Here is a 21,780-nt window from a genome sequence, read left to right as displayed (position 1 = left end):
GGCCCGTCTTTCTTGTCCTTCTTCATACTCGAACGCCACGCCAGAGGGTGAGCTTCTGGAGGTGATGAAATGTCCCAGTCCAAGATTTTTCATACAGGCAAGTTCATTTTTTCACAAAATGATAAATCTTCCAGGGTGCATAGAGACGCTGAAATTCCATCGTTGCGGGCTGTCATGGCAAAGGAAAACCTCCACCTATAGTAGATATTCTGATCCTGCAGAGACTTCAATAATGGTCTAAGATGTCTTCTCCTTTGTAGAGTTATGCATGAAAGATCTGGAAACAATTGTAGCTCATGGCCCTTGAAATTGACTGTCTTCTAGGACTTGGCAATCCTCATTATTCTTTATTTAATCTTGTAACTGTGCAGACATGGGCGGCTCCAGGTTTTCATGGGCCCTGGGCGAAAGAGTCCCAGTGGGCCCCTTTAACCACAATTCATAATGCACAGATACGGCAGAGAAATATAGGTATAGTACAATGCCAAAGATTTCACTTACTTCTTACATTACATGCGTGATATCTATTGTACATTCTACATTAGCTCAGAAACCTGACAGTATAGTCCTCTGTACAGAATAATGAGCCCCGTATATTGCTCCAAACTGAATAATGAGCCCCATATATTGCCCCATACAGTATAATGGCCCCATATAGTGCTCCATACAGTATAATTGGCACCACATAGTCCTCTATACAGAATAATGAGCCCCATATATTGCTCCAAACAGAATAATGAGCCCCATATTATGCTCCAAACAGAATAATGAGTCCCATATATTGCTCCATACAGTATAATAGGCAGCACGTAGTACTCCATACAGAATAATGAGCCCCATATAATGCTCCATACAGTATAATGGGCACCACAGAGTGTTCCATACAGAATGAGCCGCATATATTGCTCTATACAGAATTGACCCCATATAATGCTCCTTACAGAATGGGTCCCATGCTCCTTACAGTATATGATTGACCCCATATAATGCTCCAAAAATAATTGGCCCCATAAGATGCTCCATGTATAATGGACCCCATATAATGCTCCATATATAATTGGCCATATAAAATGCTCCATATATAATTAGTCCCATAAGATGCTTCATATATTATTGGCCCCATATACTGCTTCATATGTAATTGGCCCCATAAGATGCTCCATAAGATGCTCCATATAGAATTGGCCCCATAAGAAGCTCCATATAGAATTGGCCCCATAAGAAGCTTCATATAGAATTGGACCCATTAAGAAGCTCCATATAGAATTAGCCCCATTAAGAAGCTCCATATAGAATTGGCCCCATAAGAAGCTCCATATAGAATTGGCCCCATAAGAAGCTTCATATAGAATTGGACCCATTAAGAAGCTCCATATAGAATTAGCCCCATTAAGAAGCTCCATATAGAATTGGCCCCATAAGAAGCTCCATATAGAATTGGCCCCATAAGAAGCTTCATATAGAATTGGACCCATTAAGAAGCTCCATATAGAATTAGCCCCATTAAGAAGCTCCATATAGAATTGGCCCCATAAGAAGCTCCATATAGAATTGGCCCCATAAGAAGCTTCATATAGAATTGGCCCCATTAAGAAGCTCCATATAGAATTGGCCCCATAAGAAGCTCCATATAGAATTGGCCCCATAAGAAGCTTCATATAGAATTGGACCCATTAAGAAGCTCCATATAGAATTAGCCCCATTAAGAAGCTCCATATAGAATTGGCCCCATAAGAAGCTCCATATAGAATTGGCCCCATAAGAAGCTCGATATAGAATTGGCCCCATAAGATGCTCCATATAGAATTGGCCCCATAAGATGCTCCCTATATTATTGGCCCCATAAGATACTCTATATAGAATTAGCCCCATATAATGCTCCATATATGGGCCCCTTCTGATGGTCCCCATATATTGCTCCAAATATTAAAAAAAATGAAATACGTCTCGTTGTTTGTCGCTGCTCTGGACTCCTTAGTATTGCGTCTTCCTGCTCTCTGTGCTGTGACTGCTCAGGCAGAGGGTGCGCACTGGTGACATCATCGCGCCCCCTGACCTGAACGTCACAGTCAGAGGATGGAAGACGCTGCAGCGCTGGAACCAGGAGAGCTAAGTATCGCAAGTGCCAGGGCCCGGAGCGGCACCAAGCTCCCATAGCATGCCAGTGTCCCCGACGGCTAGTGGGTCCCCTGCCTGCTCAGGGCCCCCCTGTGTGCAGACAACATATTATATCACTTGGAAATGGGATAGAGCCTTTGTGTTTCAGGGCCCTATGTGCTCTATCCAGTTTAATAGAGGAGGTCAGGTTATCCCCAACACAGAATTGAAAATTTACAAGCAAAAACAATAATCAAAAAGCACAATTTATGTATTGAGGCTTAGAGCATATTAAAGTCAAGCTCTCCTGACATGTAATGATAATACAGTTACTAAAGTGGAGTACTCCAGACAATATATCCAAACCAAAGGAAAAAAGACTAGCAAGAAAACCACCAAATAAATAAATAACTTTTATTGAATAATCACAGAAAATCAGATTTAACATAATACAAGTACATATAAGGGAAAAGGAAGAGACATGAAGGTAGGCAAGGGAGAGTCTGTGGGTCAGAATAGGACTTGGGCAAGCAGAAAAAAAAACCGACAGTATAATAATCAAAGATGCACAAAAATAGCAAAGACTGGCAGATGCTGTAGATGGTTATAAGGTATTCCTATATTCCACCATAATGTAAAGTGCTAGGATAGAATGCCTGCTTACCCATAGTAAGTCTGGACCAAAAGCAGCCTTCCCCAACCCCTGACACGCGCTTGCTTTATCAAAGGGGGAGTGAGCGATTTCCTAGATACACATAACATTGTGGGTTACCGTTAAATTAGTGACGAAATGTACAATTGGTGGAGAAAGGTTGAACTTGATAGACCTAGGTCATTTTTCAACCTACATAAGTTTTTGACTTGGTTCCCTTTATCTATGGTTCACAAAGTTTTAAACACCATTGTACATAGAGATGATCTTTTAATGGTCAAAGTGTTGTTATGTTAGTGAAGTGGAGAGTTTAACCAGAGTACTTGCTCAGTGATGATTGTATTTTCCTTGCCATAGTTTAGAAACTTTTTGTTCACCACCAATGTAAAGATTGGGTCCCTTATATGTGAGGTCTCCACAGGTCCAAGACCTCACATATAAGTTACAGTTCAATAATTGGGCACGTTAACCTTACATCCATTCAGCTGTCCTAAGTATTGTGTTTTACACTCAGAGGGCACATCAAGCCGACTCCGAGAAAAAAGTATTCGTATTTGTGCATGGCTCCAATTTACTACAAATGAAATGATTGCTGTAATACACCTTGAGTAGATTAAAAGATTGTCCACTTTGGCACAGTTCTTTCTTTTCAGAAAATGTTTAATCCTTAGAAGCGTATTAGTGCCTTAAGACATATGGAGTACTGCCAATATGTTTGGAGCTCTCATCATTTTACCCTGGATAGTAGTTACGTATAACTAAAAGCCTTTTAGAGGAAAACAGTCTGAAAGGGTTATATTAGTTTTTTCACAATGACCACTTTTAACTACTTAAATTAGTTTTCTGGTGTAGGCCATGTTCCCACGAAGACCCTGCATATGATTCCCCTTCATTTTTATATACAGTAGATAGAATGAACAGAATAGTAGGATGTAAGATATTTTTTATGTTGTCACTAGCGATGAGCAGACCCGTGGAAGTTCGGGTTCAGGTACCAGACCCTAATTTTATTCCAAAGTACCCTAAATTGAACATGTACTCGAATCCTATTGAAAACAATGTGACACGAACTTTTGAGTTGGAAAATTCTCTCCTTCTCTCTGTCTTTTGCAATGGACTTCTGGGAGACGTCTGTGTTCTGCGTTTAGCGCCAGACATTACCTGTGTGGTACAAGTTCGCGGTCGCTCATCTCTAGTTGTCGCCAATACCCTTCTGTCGTTGATAAAAAACATTATTTCCAATAACCTTTTCTTACAAGTTAACACGGTAAGTACATAACACAGCTTTTCTATTTTGTTTGATTTCCCTGTAAAACATAAATTGTACTTACAATAGTTTTACTAAGGGACAAGATTAACATCAGTCTGTCTTTTCCCACACAGGATTATCTATAAAGCAACATCACTATTATGGTATTTGAAGAACATGCACATCATAAATTGCTCAAAAGATTTGTTACCGTAAGCCTTCAGAAATGTTCTCTGTTCTCGTTTGCTCTTTAGATGCATTGCAGGAATTACATCGGAAAACAACCGCACGTTGGCACAATCAGTAATAAAGTGAGGAACTCGGGAGCCGATATCGATCAGACAAGACACATTATTCATTCGGGTCAGAGCTGAGCTACATCTCTTTATGTGACACGTATTTGTATCCAAAGAAAAGAAACAATGTTCTGTCTAGATCTCTGTAATGTTATATTAAGTGGCCTATTTTAAAAGCCAGGTTTTGGTATGATAGTTTGTGGCATTTGCTGGACACATTGCCATATCACTTTATTATTAAAAATGCAAAAGTATAAAATGGGGAAAGCATATCAGAGATTATCATTAAAGGGGTTTTCTGAACTGAATCGAGGCTCATTGAATGCAGGAGATGACCATTTACAAATCTCTTCCATTTCCATTTGGTTATTGCTTTTGACTCCATTAATATAAGATTCCATTCATCTCTATGGTTGTCCTATTACTGCTCTGAAGAAAACTGTATAAATCCTATAGAAAGCATGGCTACATAAATCCACTAATAGTAAATATTTAATGGTATTAAAGATAACACAAAGTGAAACAAAATATATTCTGTAATAATAAAAGAATCAAAAGTGAGGACGCAAGAGAAAAAAGGGGACATAGTCTACTGGCGTTTTGAAGAAGCTCACGCGAAACGCGTCAGGGTTATTTTGACACTGTATACAAGCGTTGCCCCTCCTTGAATAATGTGTGTAGACTATGTCTCATTTTTGCTCTTGAGTCATCACTTATTTTATCATTATTATTATATGCTCTGAGCCACTATGTCTTATCTTTAATAAAATTCAATGTTTTTTTAGTAGTGGACTTATACCTCCATGCTTTCTATAGGATTTATATTGTATTTTTAGGCTCTGTGCACACGATGTGGATTTTGCTGCGGATCCGCAGCAGTTTCCCATGCGTTTACAGTACAATGTAAACCTATGGGAAATGGAAAACGCCGTGCCCATGCTGCGGAAAAAAACGCGCGGAAACGCAGCGGTTTACATTCCGCAGCATGTCACTTTTTTGTGCGGAATCCGCTGCGGTTTTACACCTGATCCATAATAAAGAATCCGCACAAAAACCGCTGTAAATCCGCAGTAAATCCGCAATAAATCCGCAGGAAAAATGCAGTGTTTTTGCCCTGCGGATTTATCAAATCCGCTGCGGAATAATCTGCAGTGGACCATTCTACGAGTTCACATAGCCTTATAGTTAGTCCCCTTGACTATTGGCAGACTATTATGTGGCTCATGGCCTTTCATAAATCTTTTCCTCGCATTACTTCAGTTGTTTATGTAAAATGGTTATTTCATAGTCACTTCATTTACTTTACTAAACATTAAGGTTATATTTATAAGGCACCATTGGACTTTATATAAAATAACTGTAAAACCCCATAAAGTCTTTTCTACAGATAGTGTTTGTTATCTGTTACCTTTTTTATGCCTTTGTGTTATTATAACTGTTGTATTTCTTACAGTTTTAATTATTTTTGTAAATATATGTCGCATTTTTCTTCCATCCACATAACACTAAAGAAAAATATCAGGCTATTTTAAAATAATATTTGCTAATAAGTGAAACTGGATATAGTTGTTTTTTATACACCAACAGAAACACTTTTATGAGAAATACAGCACCAACAAATATTTATTTTGCAAACCATACTTGTGATATACATAGTGCCATAATATTCTTATATTGGATACTACCTTTCTTTGGAATACCCCTGATTTCCTATTAAAAGTATACAAAGGTTGTTTTTCCATTAAACCGTGTATGCCATGCAAAAATTCTATTATATGCCGTTTTTACTAAGAAAAACGGCGACCTTTTTTATGGTGCTCTCTTTTTCTCTTTTTAAATGGAACCTATGTACAGATTAATGTTGCGCAAACCTTGCTCAGCCTGAATCAGACACTGGATGCGAGTCGTGTTCAAGTAAACATGCTTTGAAAAGCTGGTCGGGGACTGTGTCTTAGCTTCTTAGCATGCTTTCACATTGCGTTCAGGTATCTGTTCGGTGGCCCCTGTTGGGACTTAAGTCTGACCCTTACTCAAAACGAGATTCGGACATATGCGCCGACGGGGCCATAGGCTATAATGGTGCTGACAGAATGAACGGCTCTACCATGCATCATTTTGAAGTGTGTACACCTACTGGAGGCGGATAATTAGACATAGTAGACTTCTTCTGTGTGTCCGCCTTCAGTAGGGATTTGGATTTAAGCCCCGAACGGGTGCCTGAATGCAATGTAAAAGCACCCTTAGTCCAATGCTGTCTGTCTTTTCCCTGCCCTGGCTCTTGTGACTGACAGTTCCCTCCCTATGTATACATCATTTCATGCTTTTTGTGGTACAGGCAGCATAAATCTGATGACAGGTTCCCATTAAGTGTTGGCAAAAAAGGAGGTTTGATTACTTACATAAATAGTTTTAACCAGATATATGAAAGCCCCTAAACACAGTGTCTGCAAATTGAGATTCTGGTTTAGCTTTTATCCTAAGTCATGTAACAAGGCTCGTTAAAGGGTCGACATTGACTTTTAGGATTGCTACTTCCTATAGGAGGCACTAAAGTGAAAATCCACTGAAGAGACAATTTGCAAATTTCCTAGAGGAGCATTGCAGCTTTAAGTCTCCTCATCTTGGCATGCTTAACATGTCACTCTCCGCAAGGAGAAACGTTACGTCTTCGATTCTAGACACAAGTATGTAATATATGGATTTTCCATAGATGAAATAGAAAGAAAGTAGCGGTTTGTAAAAGTAGTAAATTTAAAACCAATGTGACTATTAAAAGGTAAGCCTCTCAGTTGATAGGGGTGTGCTAACGGGACACCTGCATAAAACGCACATGTGAGAAGTAAATGGGTGTAGCTGACCTGGTCTGCTGCAGGAATATCCTCCACGAAAGAGTTCCAGCAGTGCGAAATCAGGAGTATAGGATCAGGTGATAACAGCTCCCACGGAGGTCTGAGGAAGATAGTTTACAGTCAAAATGCATTGTGGTTTTAATACGTGTTATCCTTTTTGGTGAATCATCAATTTTGGTGAATCTTTACTCTTTTACTTTCATGGGAGCGCTCATCACTTGAATCCTCTACTCTTCTTGATAGAAGTGTGGTACTGAAAGATGCACTACATTTATCAAGCATTGTGCAAGACTAATCAAATACATATGGTGCAAATCCACCTCAAGCAAAACTGACTTAAAACATCTACTGTGACGATAACTTGCCCCCATAGTGCCTCTGTCCAGCCTCCTGCACACAGCTATGCCATGTGCACTATAGTTTAGTGAAGGGTATGTTCACATGGATTCAATTATAAAATCATATGGCTTTGACATAGGTTTGTAAAAATACTCAGTATTTTGACAGATATTTTAAATAGTTTTTTTAATGCATTTTTGGTTATAATATAGGATGTAGAGTATGTTTTTTTCCTTGTTTTTACAACAAAAACTTTCTACACATTAATTAAAAACTACAATGAAAATGCCTGTTTTGCAGTATTGTAAAACATGCTAAAGAATTGACATGATGATTTTTCCTCAGGAGTTAAAAATCACGCAGAAAATATTGCAACATGTGCTCTACATGTGCATTTCCACATTTAAATTAACACGCTAACACCTGGGATAAAAGTAAAATGAGAATTTAAATGCCCTGCAGTAAGTAAGCACATAAATAATAGTGCATGTAAATAGCATAGGGTACTTGGTTAACACTATTTTGATCCAAAGAGCGTACAAGTCATCCCACCGCAACAAGTGCACCTAATCGGGATGGTCCTATCCTATGTCTTGTAATTCACCTCACTAGGTCTCAGCAGACTTCAAAATAGTTGGGGGCAGAGCAGGACCCAGACCCGACTGTTCAGACACGTGCTCATGGAAAGCTATGTAGACAAGATGCCCAGCCCATAAAGGGGGACCAAGCCCTTACATGTACAATGTACAAAATACTAAAGCAAAACCAAAGAAATGAGCTGGAAAATATGTTGGTATAAGTGCAATCTCTAGGTGCACATTCACACTGTGGCCATTAACAGACATAACCTAGGATAAAAACAAAATGAGCAAATACCCTGTGGTAAATAAATAGTAATAATGCATGTAAATAACATAGGGGACTTAAGGTACCTTCACACGAAACGACTTTGTAACGATATCGCTAGCGATCCGTGATGTTGCAGCGTCCTCGCTAGCGATATCATTGTGTTTGACATGCAGCAGCGATCAGGATCCTGCTGTGATGTCGCTGGTCGCTGAATAAAGTCCAGAACTTTATTTGGTCGTCCGATCGCCGTGTATCGTTGTGTTTGAAAGCAAAAGCAACGATGCCAGCAATGTTTTACAATGGTAACCAGGGTAAACATCGGGTTACCAAGCGCAGGGCCGCGCTTAGTAACCCGATGTTTACCCTGATTACCAGCGTAAAAGTAAAAAAAACAAACAGTACATACTCACCTGCGCGTCCCCCAGCGTCTGCTTCCTGACACTTACTGAGCGCCGGCCCTAAAGTGAAAGTGAAAGCACAGCAGTGACGTCACCGCTGTGCTGTTAGGGCCGGAGCTCAGTCAGTGTCAGGAAGCAGACGCTGGGGGACGCGCAGGTGAGTATGTACTGTTTGTTTTTTTTACTTTTACCCTGGTAACCAGGGTAAACATCGGGTTACTAAGCGCGGCCCTGCTGCAGCGATCGGCATCGTTGTCGCTATCGCTGCAGCGTCGCTTCATGTGAAGGTACCTTTAGTTGACAATTTTGATCAAAAGGGTGTAAAAACCATCAAACTTACTGCATTGTATTTACTCATGTTGTTTTTATCTTGGGTTTTGTTTGTTAAATGGCCACAGTGTGACTGTGCCCCCACACATTACACTTATACCAACATGCCTTCCTGCTCATTTCTTTGGTTTTTCTTTGTTTAACCCCTTTCTGACCTCGGATGGGATAGTACGTCCGAGGTCAGCTCCCCTTTGATGCAGGGCTCCGGCGGTGAGCCTGCAATAGCGGCTTGTGAAATCGCGATTCACCCGCTGCTATTAACTAGTTAAATGCCGCTGTCAAACGCTGACAGCGGCATTTAACCGGCGCTTCCGGCCGGGCGGCCGGAAATGATCACATCACCGACCCCCGTCACTTGATCGGGGGTCAGCGATGCTTCTGTATAGTAACCATAGAGGTCCTTGAGACCTCTATGGTTACTGATCCCGGCTAGCTGTGAGCGCCACCCTGTGGTCGGCACTCATAGCACACCTGAATTTCTGCTGCATAGCAGCGATCTAATGATCGCTGCTATGTAGCAGAGGCGATCGAGTTGTGCCAGCTTCTAGCCTCCTATGGAGGCTATTGAAGCATGGCAAAAGTAAAAAAAAAAAAAAAAGTAAAAAAAGTGAAAAAAATAAAAAAAATATGAAAGTTTAAATCACCCCCCTTTCGCCCCATTCAAAATAAATCAATAAAAAAATCAGACCTACACATAATTGGTATCGCCGAGTTCAGAATCGCCCGATCTATCAATAAAAAAAGGATTAACCTGATCACTAAACGGCGTAGCGAGAAAAAAATTCGAAATGCCAGAATTACGTTTTTTTGGTCGCCGTGACATTGCATTAAAATGCAATAACGGGTGATCAAAAGAACATATCTGCACCAAAATGGTATCATTAAAAACGCCAGCTCAGCACGCAAAAAATAAGCCCCAACCGACCCCAGATCGTGAAAAATGGAGACGCTACGGGTATCGGAAAATGGCGCAAATTTTTTTTTTTTAAGCAAAGTTTGGAATTTTTTTTCACCACTTAGATAAAAAATAACCTAGTCATGTTAGGTGTCTATGAACTTGTAATGACCTGGAGAATCATAATGGCAGGTCAGTTTTAGCATTTAGTGAACCTAGCAAAAAAGCCAAACAAAAAACAAGTGTGGGACTGCACTTTTTTTGCAATTTCACCGCACTTGGAATTTTTTTCCCGTTTTCTAGTACACGACATACTAAAACCAATGAGGTCGTTCAAAAGTACAACTTGTTTCGCAAAAAATAAGCCCTCACATGGCCAAATTGATGGAAAAATAAAAAAGTTATGGCTCTGGGAAGGAGGGGAGCGAAAAACGAACACAGAAAGACAGAAAATCCCAAGGTCATGAAGGGGTTAATAAGAAGATAGATGCAAGTGGAATTGATGCTGTTTTTTTAAGATTTTGGTGTGTTATTTGTGTCAATATTTGTGACTATACCCTAAAGTGCTGTTTTTCCCAGAGCACTCTTCTTTCTTGGCTTATATAGAATTGTATGTTGATTCTGCATAATTCTTGAATACGTGGAAGCAATTTTTAATAATTGAGGGTGCTGCAGTTTGGAAACGCCTAAATATATATTAGTAAACGTCTTAGTAAATCTAGGAAATGATAGTATGTGCCTTTTAGAATACCATGTAAAAGCTATGTTTTGCTTTCATTACAGAGCCCGTACTCCCATGTGTTCCTCTGGACGTGTCAGATACATTAGCTTGCTTCCGTGAAAGTTTACAGAAATCTAAATACTCCAGCCGAGCACTAAAACACAGCAGAAAACTTCTCACTTTGCTCTTAGCTTACGGTCAAGGTTCACAAAGTCGTAAGTGTTCAGTTTGTGAATGCAAAATCGGAAAATGTATAAAAAGTGGATTGTGTTAAAGGGACTATGGCAGGCTATGTAAATGTCCTGTTTTCGGTCCGATGGGCGGTGTTTCTTCTTTTTTTCTCCACCCCATCCTTCCCCGCTGTCCGCAATATTTTCCAGAATTGGAGTAGGTGTCCTCCATAGTTCGCGCGTGTGCAATGCAATGTCCCAGAACACAGAGAAATACATCCGGAACATAGTGCGCAGGCGCAGTAATGCTTTTCGGCTTTGCCCGCAGATGGGCAAAGCATACTGCGCGTGTACGAAACAAGATTGCACACGCGCGAACTATGGATGACACCTACTCCAAGTCCGGAAAATATTGCGGACAGCGGGGAAGGATGGGGTGGAGGAAAAAAGAAGAAACACCGCCCATTGGACCGAAAACAGGGCATTTACATAGCCCGCCAAATTCAGGTGACAGAGTCCCTTTAATAGTGGTATCTGTCAGCCTAAAGAGCTAGATTCTTCACTGGATAACATAAATGTAGACACGTGTTTAGCAAATAAAAGAAAGACCATTGCGATGAGTTATCCAATACCTCTGTGAGCTGCGATCCAATACAACAGCTATGTTAGTAATCTGACAACACGGTAAAATGTCAAAACTGTGTCTCAGACTACATTGTTAGAAATTACTTCCAGAATGATTTTCTGGAGAAAGTGTTCAGAAATTGACAAAGACTCCTAATTAGCTGTGACAGATTACAAGAGATCAGTGTCACAGGAACTTCAGCCTTTTTCAACTGACAGTCATTTTTTTCGTTATTAATTAATGCAGACCTATTTATTGCAGGCTTTTTTCATCAAGAATTATATATACCAATCACAATATCGTAAATAAGAAATAACCATTGATTTTTCTGACAGTAAAATGTAAATTAAAACTATTCACTGATGAATTATTATTATTATACTTGTAAGGATATGATGGTTTAGACACACACAGGACTAGATGTCTCTAATCTCTCAGAAAATAGCACAAACCTTGTTAGAATCACTGCAAAAAACCCATCCCTATCGTTACTACCCATACTGTAAGGGCTCCGTAGCTGATTACTAGCGGCTGCCTACAATGGTTCATGCATATAGCCTTGTTTTGGATTGCGAAGCTGGAAGGACGATGAGCACAATTAGGTCATATCCGGTAAATAAGTGAAAGACTATGAGCAAAGTGGTCTAGTTGCATGCTCACAACCACTAAGAAGGCTTAGGCTGCTACAGATCCACGATTATGGAAACATCAAGGACTGGAATTAAATTAGGCTAACCCCTTCACCACATTGGAATTTTTCCATTTTTGCCATTTCTTTTTTCTGCTCACCGTCTTCCCAGAGCCATAACGTTTTGTTATTTTTCCATCAATACGGCCCTGAGGGCTTGTTTTTTGCTAGACAAGTTGTACTTTTGAACAACACCATTTGCTTTACCATATAGTGTACTGGAAAACCTGAAAAAAAACTGCAAGTGCAGAGAAGTTTCAAAAATTCTAAAAATGTTTTTTTGTTTTTGTTTTTTTGTTTTTTTACTTTGTGCACTAAATTCTAAAATTGACCTTCCATTATGATTCTTCAGGTCATTACGCGTTAGCAAATACCAAACATGTGTAGGTTATTTTTTATTTAAGTGATGAATATATAATCCAAAGTTTATTAAAAAAAAAACAAAAAACAAAATGTGGCATCATTTTTTGAGACTCATAGTCTATTTTTCAGAATATGGGGTTGGGTGAGGGCTTATATTGTGCATGCTGAGCTGATGTTTTTATTGATACCATTTTAAGCTATATATGATGTTTTGATCGCCTGTTATTGCATTACGGCGACCAAAAAAAACATAATTTTGGTGTTTAGATTTTTTTCTCATTACGCCATTTACCGCCTTTAATTCTTTTCATATTTTGATAGAGTGTGGGTTTCAGAAATCAGCGATACCAAATATGTGTATTTTTTCTATTTTGAATGCTTTTTTTATATTTTTAAAAACTTTTTTATCTTTACTTTTCACTTGCTTCAATAGTCTCCTTAGGAAACTTGAAGCTGCGATCTTCTGATCGTTTGTGCTACACATAGCAGGGCTGAGCTGTAGCCCTGCTATGTGTAGCAGAAATGATCATGTGCTATGAACTCCGGCTCATAGCAGTTCAGCAATGACAAGCATGGGGGTCTCCTGCAGACCCCAAGTTGTCCTGAAAACACATCGGTGCCCGGGGATCATGTAGCAGAAGTTGTGATGTGCTTACAGCATGTGCATGTTAAATGCAACTATCAGAGATTGCCCTGATGAAGAAGTTTGATACTTCGAAACGTGTTGACCAATAAACCCCATCCTTGGATTCCTGTCTCATTACTTTTCCACTAGCAGCACAGATTAACCGGATTTCATTTCAGTCCATCATATAGCCTTATTTTGGCTCTGTTTTGTATAGAGTCAAAACAGATCAACCACATTGGTTCTCAACATTAAAATGCAGTTGTAAAACAAAAAAATAAGCTGGGCTTAAGAGGTTGTCTCAAAAAGACATGGAGCATGGAGACCTCGGAGTTGAGCCAAAATTTTACAACTTTTCAAAGCCTTTTTGCCAATTTCTCCTAGCTCCACCAAATTATGCAAGGCTGTAGCAGGACATGGATGAGGCAGGGGTGTTACACCACAGCTGATTTTTGATGTGCTGTGCAGTTCCCTATGTCAGAATTCTTTTCCAGCACAACTTTTATCAGCACAGTAATTATGCAGCCCAACACCTCTAAATGCAAAAACCATAACTGGACAGAGATGGAATGATATAAACTATACCGTGTTCCTAATTATTGTGTAAATTCTATTTTTCTCTGATTTTCCTAAATAGTTGATTCAAATCCCGGTCCCGCTCCGGTCCGATGGATGTCACGGTCCGGTCCCACGCCTCCTATCTTCATCAGATGACGTCCTCTTCTTGTCTTCATGCTGCGGCTCCGGCGCAGGTGTACTTTGCCCTATTGAGGGCAGAGCAAACTACTGCAGTGCGCAGGCGCCGGGCCTCTCTGACCTTTCCCGGTGCCTACGCACTGCAGTACTTTGCTCTGCCCTCAACAGGGCAGACAAAGTACGCCTGTGCCGGAGCTGCAGCATGAAGACAAGAAGAGGATGTCATCGTAAGAAGATGGGAGGACCCCAGACTGGACCACGACGCCCATCGTACCGGGACCGCCCCTGGGTGAGTATAATCTAACCTCTTTTTCTCATCTTTTACGATACATCGGGGGCTTATCCACAGCATTCCAGAATGCTGTAGAAAAGCCCCTGATGCTGGTGGGCTTAGCTGATGCTGGTGGGGTCAGGAGAGAATGGTGGCCACCCAATGACTTTCTCTTTTTATGCCCACAGCAGCCAATGACTCAAAGATATTCTTTGCAGCATCAGATGGTGCATTGTTATGCATAGAGGGGATTTTGCTATGGTTGGCACGGATCTTTTTTTTTGACCATTGCAGAAAGTGGTCAGTCAGAAACTCTATACTTTTCTGAGGTTATACTATCACGCTTTCAGCGACCCTAAAAGTGTCTTCCAGCTCTCTCCTCATGATTCCGGCCCAAAACATGACTCCCAACTTTTTGCTGACATCGCAGCCTTGTTGGGACATGGTGACCATCCATTAACCATCCACTACTGGACTATCCAGTGTTGCACAACACTCATCAGTAAACAAGATTGTTTTAAAATCAGTGTTCATGTATTTCTTTCTTGAGCACTGTTCAGGGGTGGCCGAATAGTAGGTTTATTTACAACTGCAAGCCTCTGTAGGATCCTACTGTGATGCTAGTCACTAATCACGGACAAGCTGTGAGGCAGGGTAGTCAAACATTTCAAGGTTAGATACCAAGATAGCATGTAGTAAACTAAAGGGGAAAGACAAAGTCAGGTTATGGTCAGAATACCAGGAGGATAATGGATCAGAGAAAAGGGGCTAGGCAAATGGAAGGTCACAAGGTCAGGCAGCAATAGATCAACATACAAAGCACAGTAATACAAGGCAAACTATCAAGCAATTGCTACGTCTGGTAGACATCTGGGATTGACAACTTAGCTAAGTAGCTGGGTAATCATTTGAAACAGGGAACATCTGAAGGAACTCAGCACCACCCAGTTTCAGATTGAACGACAGAGCTCTCAATCAAATTACCAAGGCACGCTGAGCAGAGGAATCTTGACACCTACACCTTGAGGTTTGCAGGACTCCAGAGGCACCAACAGTCCCAAATATCTGTTTGCTGCTTTGCTCTGGTATTTTAGCAGCTGCTCTCTGAATCTGATGAATTTGTCTTCAAGAAACCTTCCTCATATACCTTCATCTGCCCTAACCTATCTGTTTTTATAGCTTGCCCAAGCTGTTGAATTTTTGTACGCTTTTCTACAGCCGATATATATCTTTTTTCTTTCCCATATTGTTTGAAACCTATGGCTTGCTTAATAACATGGAACATACTTCTTAAAGAAGCACTCCCATCATAGTTTTTATCCTATTTATATTTTGCAATTGCCATATTATATAGCACTGTGGATTTTCAATTGCTCATTTTCCATTTTTGACCATTTTTGACAATTTCTTCTCTTTTTTCTTCTCTATGTAGAATCAAAGTCACTTTCCCCTGCGTGAGTCATTCCCCCTCTTCAACACCTGACCCACCTGCTCTGCTCCTCCTCCTTGCCAGGGACTTTTGGAGCATGGTGGCATTGCAGCATGGAGACTCAGTGGTTAGCACTGAAGCCTTGCAGCACTATAGTCCTGGGTTGTAATCCCATCAAGGACAATATCTCCAGGTAGTTGTATGTTCTCCCCATATTTGTGTGAGTTTCCTCCAGGTACTACGGTTTCCTTGCAGTGCTGGGTCCTGGGTTCTAATCCCACCAAAGACAACATCTGCAAGCAGTTTGTATGTTGTTAATCCCTTCACGACCTTTGATGTACCTGTTTTTGATATGGGTTCTGGCACTGAGCCTGCATATTTTCTGGCACATTCGATCAGCTACTAATAGCCGCAGGTGGAACCACAATCCACCCCCAGCTTTTAACATGTTGAATGTCACTGTCAATCTCCAACAGCAGCATTTAACATGCGCAAACCCAATGTACATCACAAATCCTGTCCATTGGCGTCCCTGTCTCACGTTCGTCGAAGATGATGATTTCTACTACACATAGCAAGCAATAGGATGATCGCAGCTTCAAGCCTCCAAAGGGAATTATTGAAGCAAGAAAACAGTAGAAAAAAATGTTAAAAAAAAATAAAAGTTCAAATTCCCCCTTTTGCTCAAAATAAAACCTACCGACCTATCAAAATATAAAAACAGTTAATCTGCGTAACTAGAAAACAAATCAAAACGCCACAATTATGTTCTTTTGGCCGCTGCAAGATTGCAATAAAATACCACAACAGGCGACTAAAACATCTACCCCAAAATGGTATTAATAAAACCATCAGCTCAGCGCTCAAAAAATAGGCCCTCTCCCAGCCCCAGATTCTGAAATATGGAAACGCTATGGGTCTCGGAAAATGGAGCCATTTTTTTTTTTTAACTTTGGATTTTTTTCACCACCTAAATAAAAAAGGACCTATACATGTTTGTTATTTGCGTATTCGAAATGGCAGGTCAGTTTCAGCATTTAGCTCACTTGGAATTCTTTTTCCCGTGTTCCAGTACACTGGGGAAATCAATGGTGTAATTCAAAAGTACAACTCAAAAAACAAGCCCTCACACAGCAATATTGACAGAAAAATAAAACATTACAGCTCTGGGAAGAAGGGGAGCAAAAAACTAAAACACAAAAACGAAAAATCCAAAGGTCGTGAAGAGGTTAAGAGGGTAAAATTTTGATGGGAAAGCTTATTTAAGTACAGGGTGGGCCATTTATATGGATACACCTAAATAAAATGGAAATGGTTGGTAATATCAACTTCCTGTTTGTGGCACATTAGTATATGGGAGGTGAAAAACCCATTCCCATTTTATTTAGATGTATCCATATAAATAGCCCACCCTGTAGTTTTCTTTTAATTTTTTTCTTACCTGGCAAACTAATTAATACAGGTTTTTTAGATTGATTTCAGGGAGGCAAAGAGCTCTGAGACAAAATACCATCCTTGAGTTTATTTGAAAATCAAAAAATTGCATCTTTTTGACACTTAAATCCAATTTCCATAATAATTTGGAACCTACAGTTATACTTCATTTTCTGGAAATATTTCCAGGCTGCCAACACTTACGGCTAATCACTGTATATATCATAGAATATGTTGTGGGGATTCTCAGGTAGGCAGTAGAGTTCACAAAGACATTGGATTCTTGTGTCAAAAGTAGCATGATGTTTATTGATCTCCATAAAATTGTGCAGCTCTTTAAATCTTTAAATGAAAACAGCCTTTTTCTGGTATACATGTAATAACAAAAATGTACAGCCTTTTTCCAATGAAGGCAATGCAATAACAGGGTCAAACCCAGACAGCAACTTAGGTCTTGCTTTATGCTCAGTGGGCTCACATTCACTAGAGACACGGCTGAGCTAGTCCCAGTTTCTTCACACATAATGGCTATTATCCTAAGCAACCAGTGATACTAGGAGTTTGGTGCACACTGTCTGTGCAGTCTCCACTCAGAGAGACCTTGGCTTGTCTCCCTCCAGCTCCAACACAACCCACATTGCTCAGTTTTCCCAGCTGACTTTCCAGTGACCACATGTTCTGGTTCTAGTCATGGCTATCCAGGAGTACCTAATTAGAACCTGTAGTGCTATGATTTAACCCTCACTTTCCTAAATTATATTTATTAGAATTGCAACACCAGGAAGAAAGGTTGTGGAGTTATGGATATTGCTATATCAATAGACATGGTAATGATATGCTAAGTAAAGAAAAAATGGAAGCAACATTCTCAAAACATCTTGATTCATTCATTATTGAGTATGAGCTACTTGTATAGAAATACATGCACTTACATGCCTTTGTGTGGTAGTAGACTGCTCACAGTAGGAATAGCAATATACAGCCTCGTGTTGTCAGGTTGAAAAATGGCTCATGGGACACTTTGGAGAAAAAGCTGTACCACTGTAACTAGTGAAATTGGACACCAGATACCAAGCCTAAGGCGTCAAATAGTGTCTACACAATCCACCTTTTGGCAGTAGCAAAACATTGGGAAGGAGCCAAACATCTGGCTATAGGTGTTCAATTAACCTCACGCCACCGCTCTTACCCATTAACAAACGCCGATAAGCCTTTTAATGGTGGCAGTTAAGGGTACTTATTCATCAGTGCTGCTTTTAATGGCACTGAGAAATGAGGTTATAGCGCCCCCCCAGCATTGGAAATTCCCCAGTGTCTCAGCTACCGAGGATAGCTGAGACCCCCAAAAACATAATTTGGGTCGGTTTTTACTGACCCCAGTGTTGTGATCACCGTTATTCACTGAATAACTGCGACCACAAAAAAATTCTGATTTCCTAATTATTCCTCTCTCCTCTGATATGATCTAGCACATCAGAGGAGAGAGAAATGGGGTTCTCCGAGCGCCGCCGGTACCTCTGGCACCTCCTGCATCCACTGGTGATGTCCCATGACCCTCGACATTTTCTTCCGGGAAGAAAATGGCGGACGCATGTGTAGTGCGCCTGCTGAGATCTGCCGGCCAGCACCCTGCAACAATAGGAAATTTTTCCTATTGGTTAATTTTGATCAATGTGATATACCCTATCACAGTGATCAAAATAAAAAAAATTGTAAATCAAACCCCCCTTTATCAGACCCTTAGTTTGGTAAAGATAATAAAACAAAAAAATATATTTATTTCAATTGTTCCGTTAGGATTAAGGTTGGGGCTTTGGTTAGGGTTGGAGTTAGAGTTAGGGTTGGTGGTTAGGGTTGGAGTTAGAGCTAGGGTTAGGGTTAGAACTAGGCGTAGGGTTGGGCTAGGGTTAGGGTTGGAGCCAAGGTCAGAGTTGGGGTTACAGCTAGGGTTGGGGTTAGGGTTGGGCTAGGGATAGGGTTGGGACTAGAGTTAGGGTTGGGGTTACTGTTGTGTTGGGGTTGGGGTTGAGGTTAGGGTTGTGTTAGGGTTAGGTTTATGGTGTTGGGGTTACGGTGGTGTTGGGGTTAGGGTTGTGGTTAGGGTTATGGTTAAGGTTGGGATTAGGCTTAGGGGTGTGTTGGGGTTAGGGCTGTGTAAGGGTTGGAGTTAGAATTGGGGGGTTTCCACTATTTTGGTACATCAGGGGGTCTCCAAATATGACATAGCGCCCGCCATTGATTCCACCTTTTTTTGCATTCAGAAACTCAAACGGTGCTCCCTCCCTTCTGAGCCATGCCATGCACCCAAACAGTATCTTTCCCCCCACATACGGAGTATCGGCTTTCTCAGGAGAAATTGCACAACAAATTTTGTGGTCCATTTTTTCCTGATTCCCTTGTAAAAATAAAAAAGTTTGGTTCCAAAGTAGATTTTTTTTGTGAAAAAAGTAAAATGTTAATTTTTTCCTTCCACATTGCTTTAGTTTCTCATTAATCACCTGAAGGGTTAATAAACTTTTTGAATGTGGTTTTGCATACCTTAAAGGCTGCAGTTTTTAGAATGGTGTAACTTTTGGGTATTTTCTGTTATATTGACCCCCCCAAACTCACTTTAAATGTGAGGTGGTCTCTAAAAAAATGGTTTTGTAAATTTTGTTGTAAAAATGATAAATCTCTGGTAAACTTTTAACCCTTATAACGTCCTAACAAAAAAAAAATATGTTTCCAAAATTGTGCTGATGTAAAGTAGACATGTGGGTAATGTTATTTATTAACTATATTGTGTGATATGACTCTGATTTAAGGGCACAAAAATTAAAAGTTTGAAAATTGCAACATTTTCAAAATATTTGACAAATTTCCATTTTTTCATAAACGCAAATCATATTGAAGAAATTTTACCACGAACATGAAGTACAATATGTAACGAAAAAGCATTCTCAGAATCAGTTGGATCCGTTGAAGCGTTCCAGAGCTATAACCTCATAAAGTGGTCAGAATGGTAAAACTTGGCTTGGTAATAAGTACAAAATTGTCGCGGTCACGAAGGGTTTAAAGGCTATCATAGTGCAGAGCACCACAGGAATATAGGCTGGAATGGAGGTCCTCTTTAGAGATGTGTCCCACTTTTGTCTGGAATGCAACGATAGCTGGAGATGGCCTGAACCAAATGGCAACGCCATGAAGAGACCTTCATGAGGAAACGTCACATTGGTCCTGCTCACAAGATTATGGTTTGGGGAGGCATACTATATGGTAGCCGAACTCCTCTAGTCTTCATTCCTTGTACATTAACTGCTTGGCATTACATTGATTTGAAGGTGGAACCAGTGGTACTATCATTTCTCTAAAGTGTCCCAGGAGCGATTTTTCAACACGACAACGCCAGGTCGCTTGTTTCTTTTGCTATGGTGAGCCGCCCGCATGGCCTAAACATGCTACTATGGTTTACTTGCCTCCAATCAAGCACATCTGAGTCTGTCATTGTTCGACAATTGCAAAGGTTGCTACCAGCATCAGATCTTTAAGATTTGCATGCCCACCTGCCCTCCACGTGGCAGAACATTCCTCAGACGACCGTTAGTAACCTTATTGATTGCATGACGATGTATAATTGCTTATATTTCTGCTGTTGATGGATGACACTCATACTCCATACCGAATGATTTGAATGTTTCAAAACTTTAGTTTCCTTTTTTTTTAATTATTTGCATACTTTTATACACATATTACTAATTTAATTAAACTGTACTAATACTAACAGCCATGCTCTGGTGAGGAGACCAAGGCATTAGGGTTTAAACTTGGGAAAATCACAAAAATAAATGAGTTCCACACACTTCTGTATGTGCTTTTTTCGGTACAAATGCAGCAAAACCTGATATTTGCATTTTTGGTGCTTTTTTTCGTTTCTATGGGGGAAAAATGTTGAAAGAAGTGACATGCTGCAGTTTTCAAAAACGTTTTCCAATTTAGTCAAGAAAAAACAAACTGTGTGCGCGTGAGGTTTCTGAAATCTCAAAGCTTTTGCTGGTAAAACACAGCTTAAAATTTGCCTAAAAAAAGCAGCAAAAACGCAACGTGCGAACATGGCTTAAATCAGTATAATAAATAAGTAAATAAACTCTGTATATTTCCATGTTCCTGTCACTTTTATGTCTTGGCTTGCTTATTGAGGTGTTTGTTTTACTGTCTTTTTTTCAGTGTTATATTCACTAGACAACCATAGTAGTCCACAACTGTCCTCTGGAAAAGTTTTTTTTTCTGCCGGTGCATTGCAGGCTCACCGCCCAGGTCCCCCAGACCTGTCAGAAGAAGACTTTCTCTCTGTGGGCTCTATTGAAAGCACGCCAATCCCTCCATCGCACCTTTCACTGGTTATAGCGTCCTATGACAAGACTATTGGTAAGGCATTTATTTTTTGACTGATAATAAGCCACAGTCTTAGATCAATTAATCTGTGGGTTGGGGATTAATGCCTTCAACATCCAATAAGTATTGAAAAACTGGACAGCGACAGCAAAATATTCCCAAATATATCAAGTTAATGTAATCACCGTGATGAAGATGTGCAGGAGGGGCATCAATCAACACATCCTGTTACCTGCGGGAAAGATTAGTATGCATGCGGCTTATAGAGGTACCTCTCATTAAATCCTTCATTTCATCATTGGCAAATAGTTCTGATTCGCACCCAGAGCTGTACTTTGTGAGCCCAGACACTGCGGCCTGTCATAGTGTGCCATGCACTTGCCAATACATCATTTATCTTACACTGACATATCCATTTATTTGCAAATTTATT

General features: G+C 40.2%; 1 protein-coding gene across 3 annotated transcripts in view; it reads left to right on the top strand.

Moving 5' to 3' along the window:
* CFAP54 (cilia and flagella associated protein 54) overlaps positions 1-21,780 on the top strand; it is a 615,020-nt gene that overhangs the window by 351,056 nt on the left and 242,184 nt on the right. For all 3 annotated transcript variants that reach the window (XM_077265522.1, XM_077265521.1, XM_077265523.1), the window contains 3 exons: positions 4,253-4,361; positions 10,738-10,890; positions 21,180-21,380. In XM_077265522.1, coding sequence (XP_077121637.1) covers positions 4,253-4,361; positions 10,738-10,890; positions 21,180-21,380 — 463 coding nt within the window. The remainder of the gene's footprint in view (positions 1-4,252; positions 4,362-10,737; positions 10,891-21,179; positions 21,381-21,780) is intronic.

This window comes from Ranitomeya variabilis, chromosome 5 (genome assembly GCF_051348905.1).
Source record: "Ranitomeya variabilis isolate aRanVar5 chromosome 5, aRanVar5.hap1, whole genome shotgun sequence".
Lineage (NCBI taxonomy): Eukaryota > Metazoa > Chordata > Amphibia > Anura > Dendrobatidae > Ranitomeya > Ranitomeya variabilis.
Note: the sequence above shows the minus strand (reverse complement) of the source record. Positions and strands in the feature narration are given on the sequence as shown.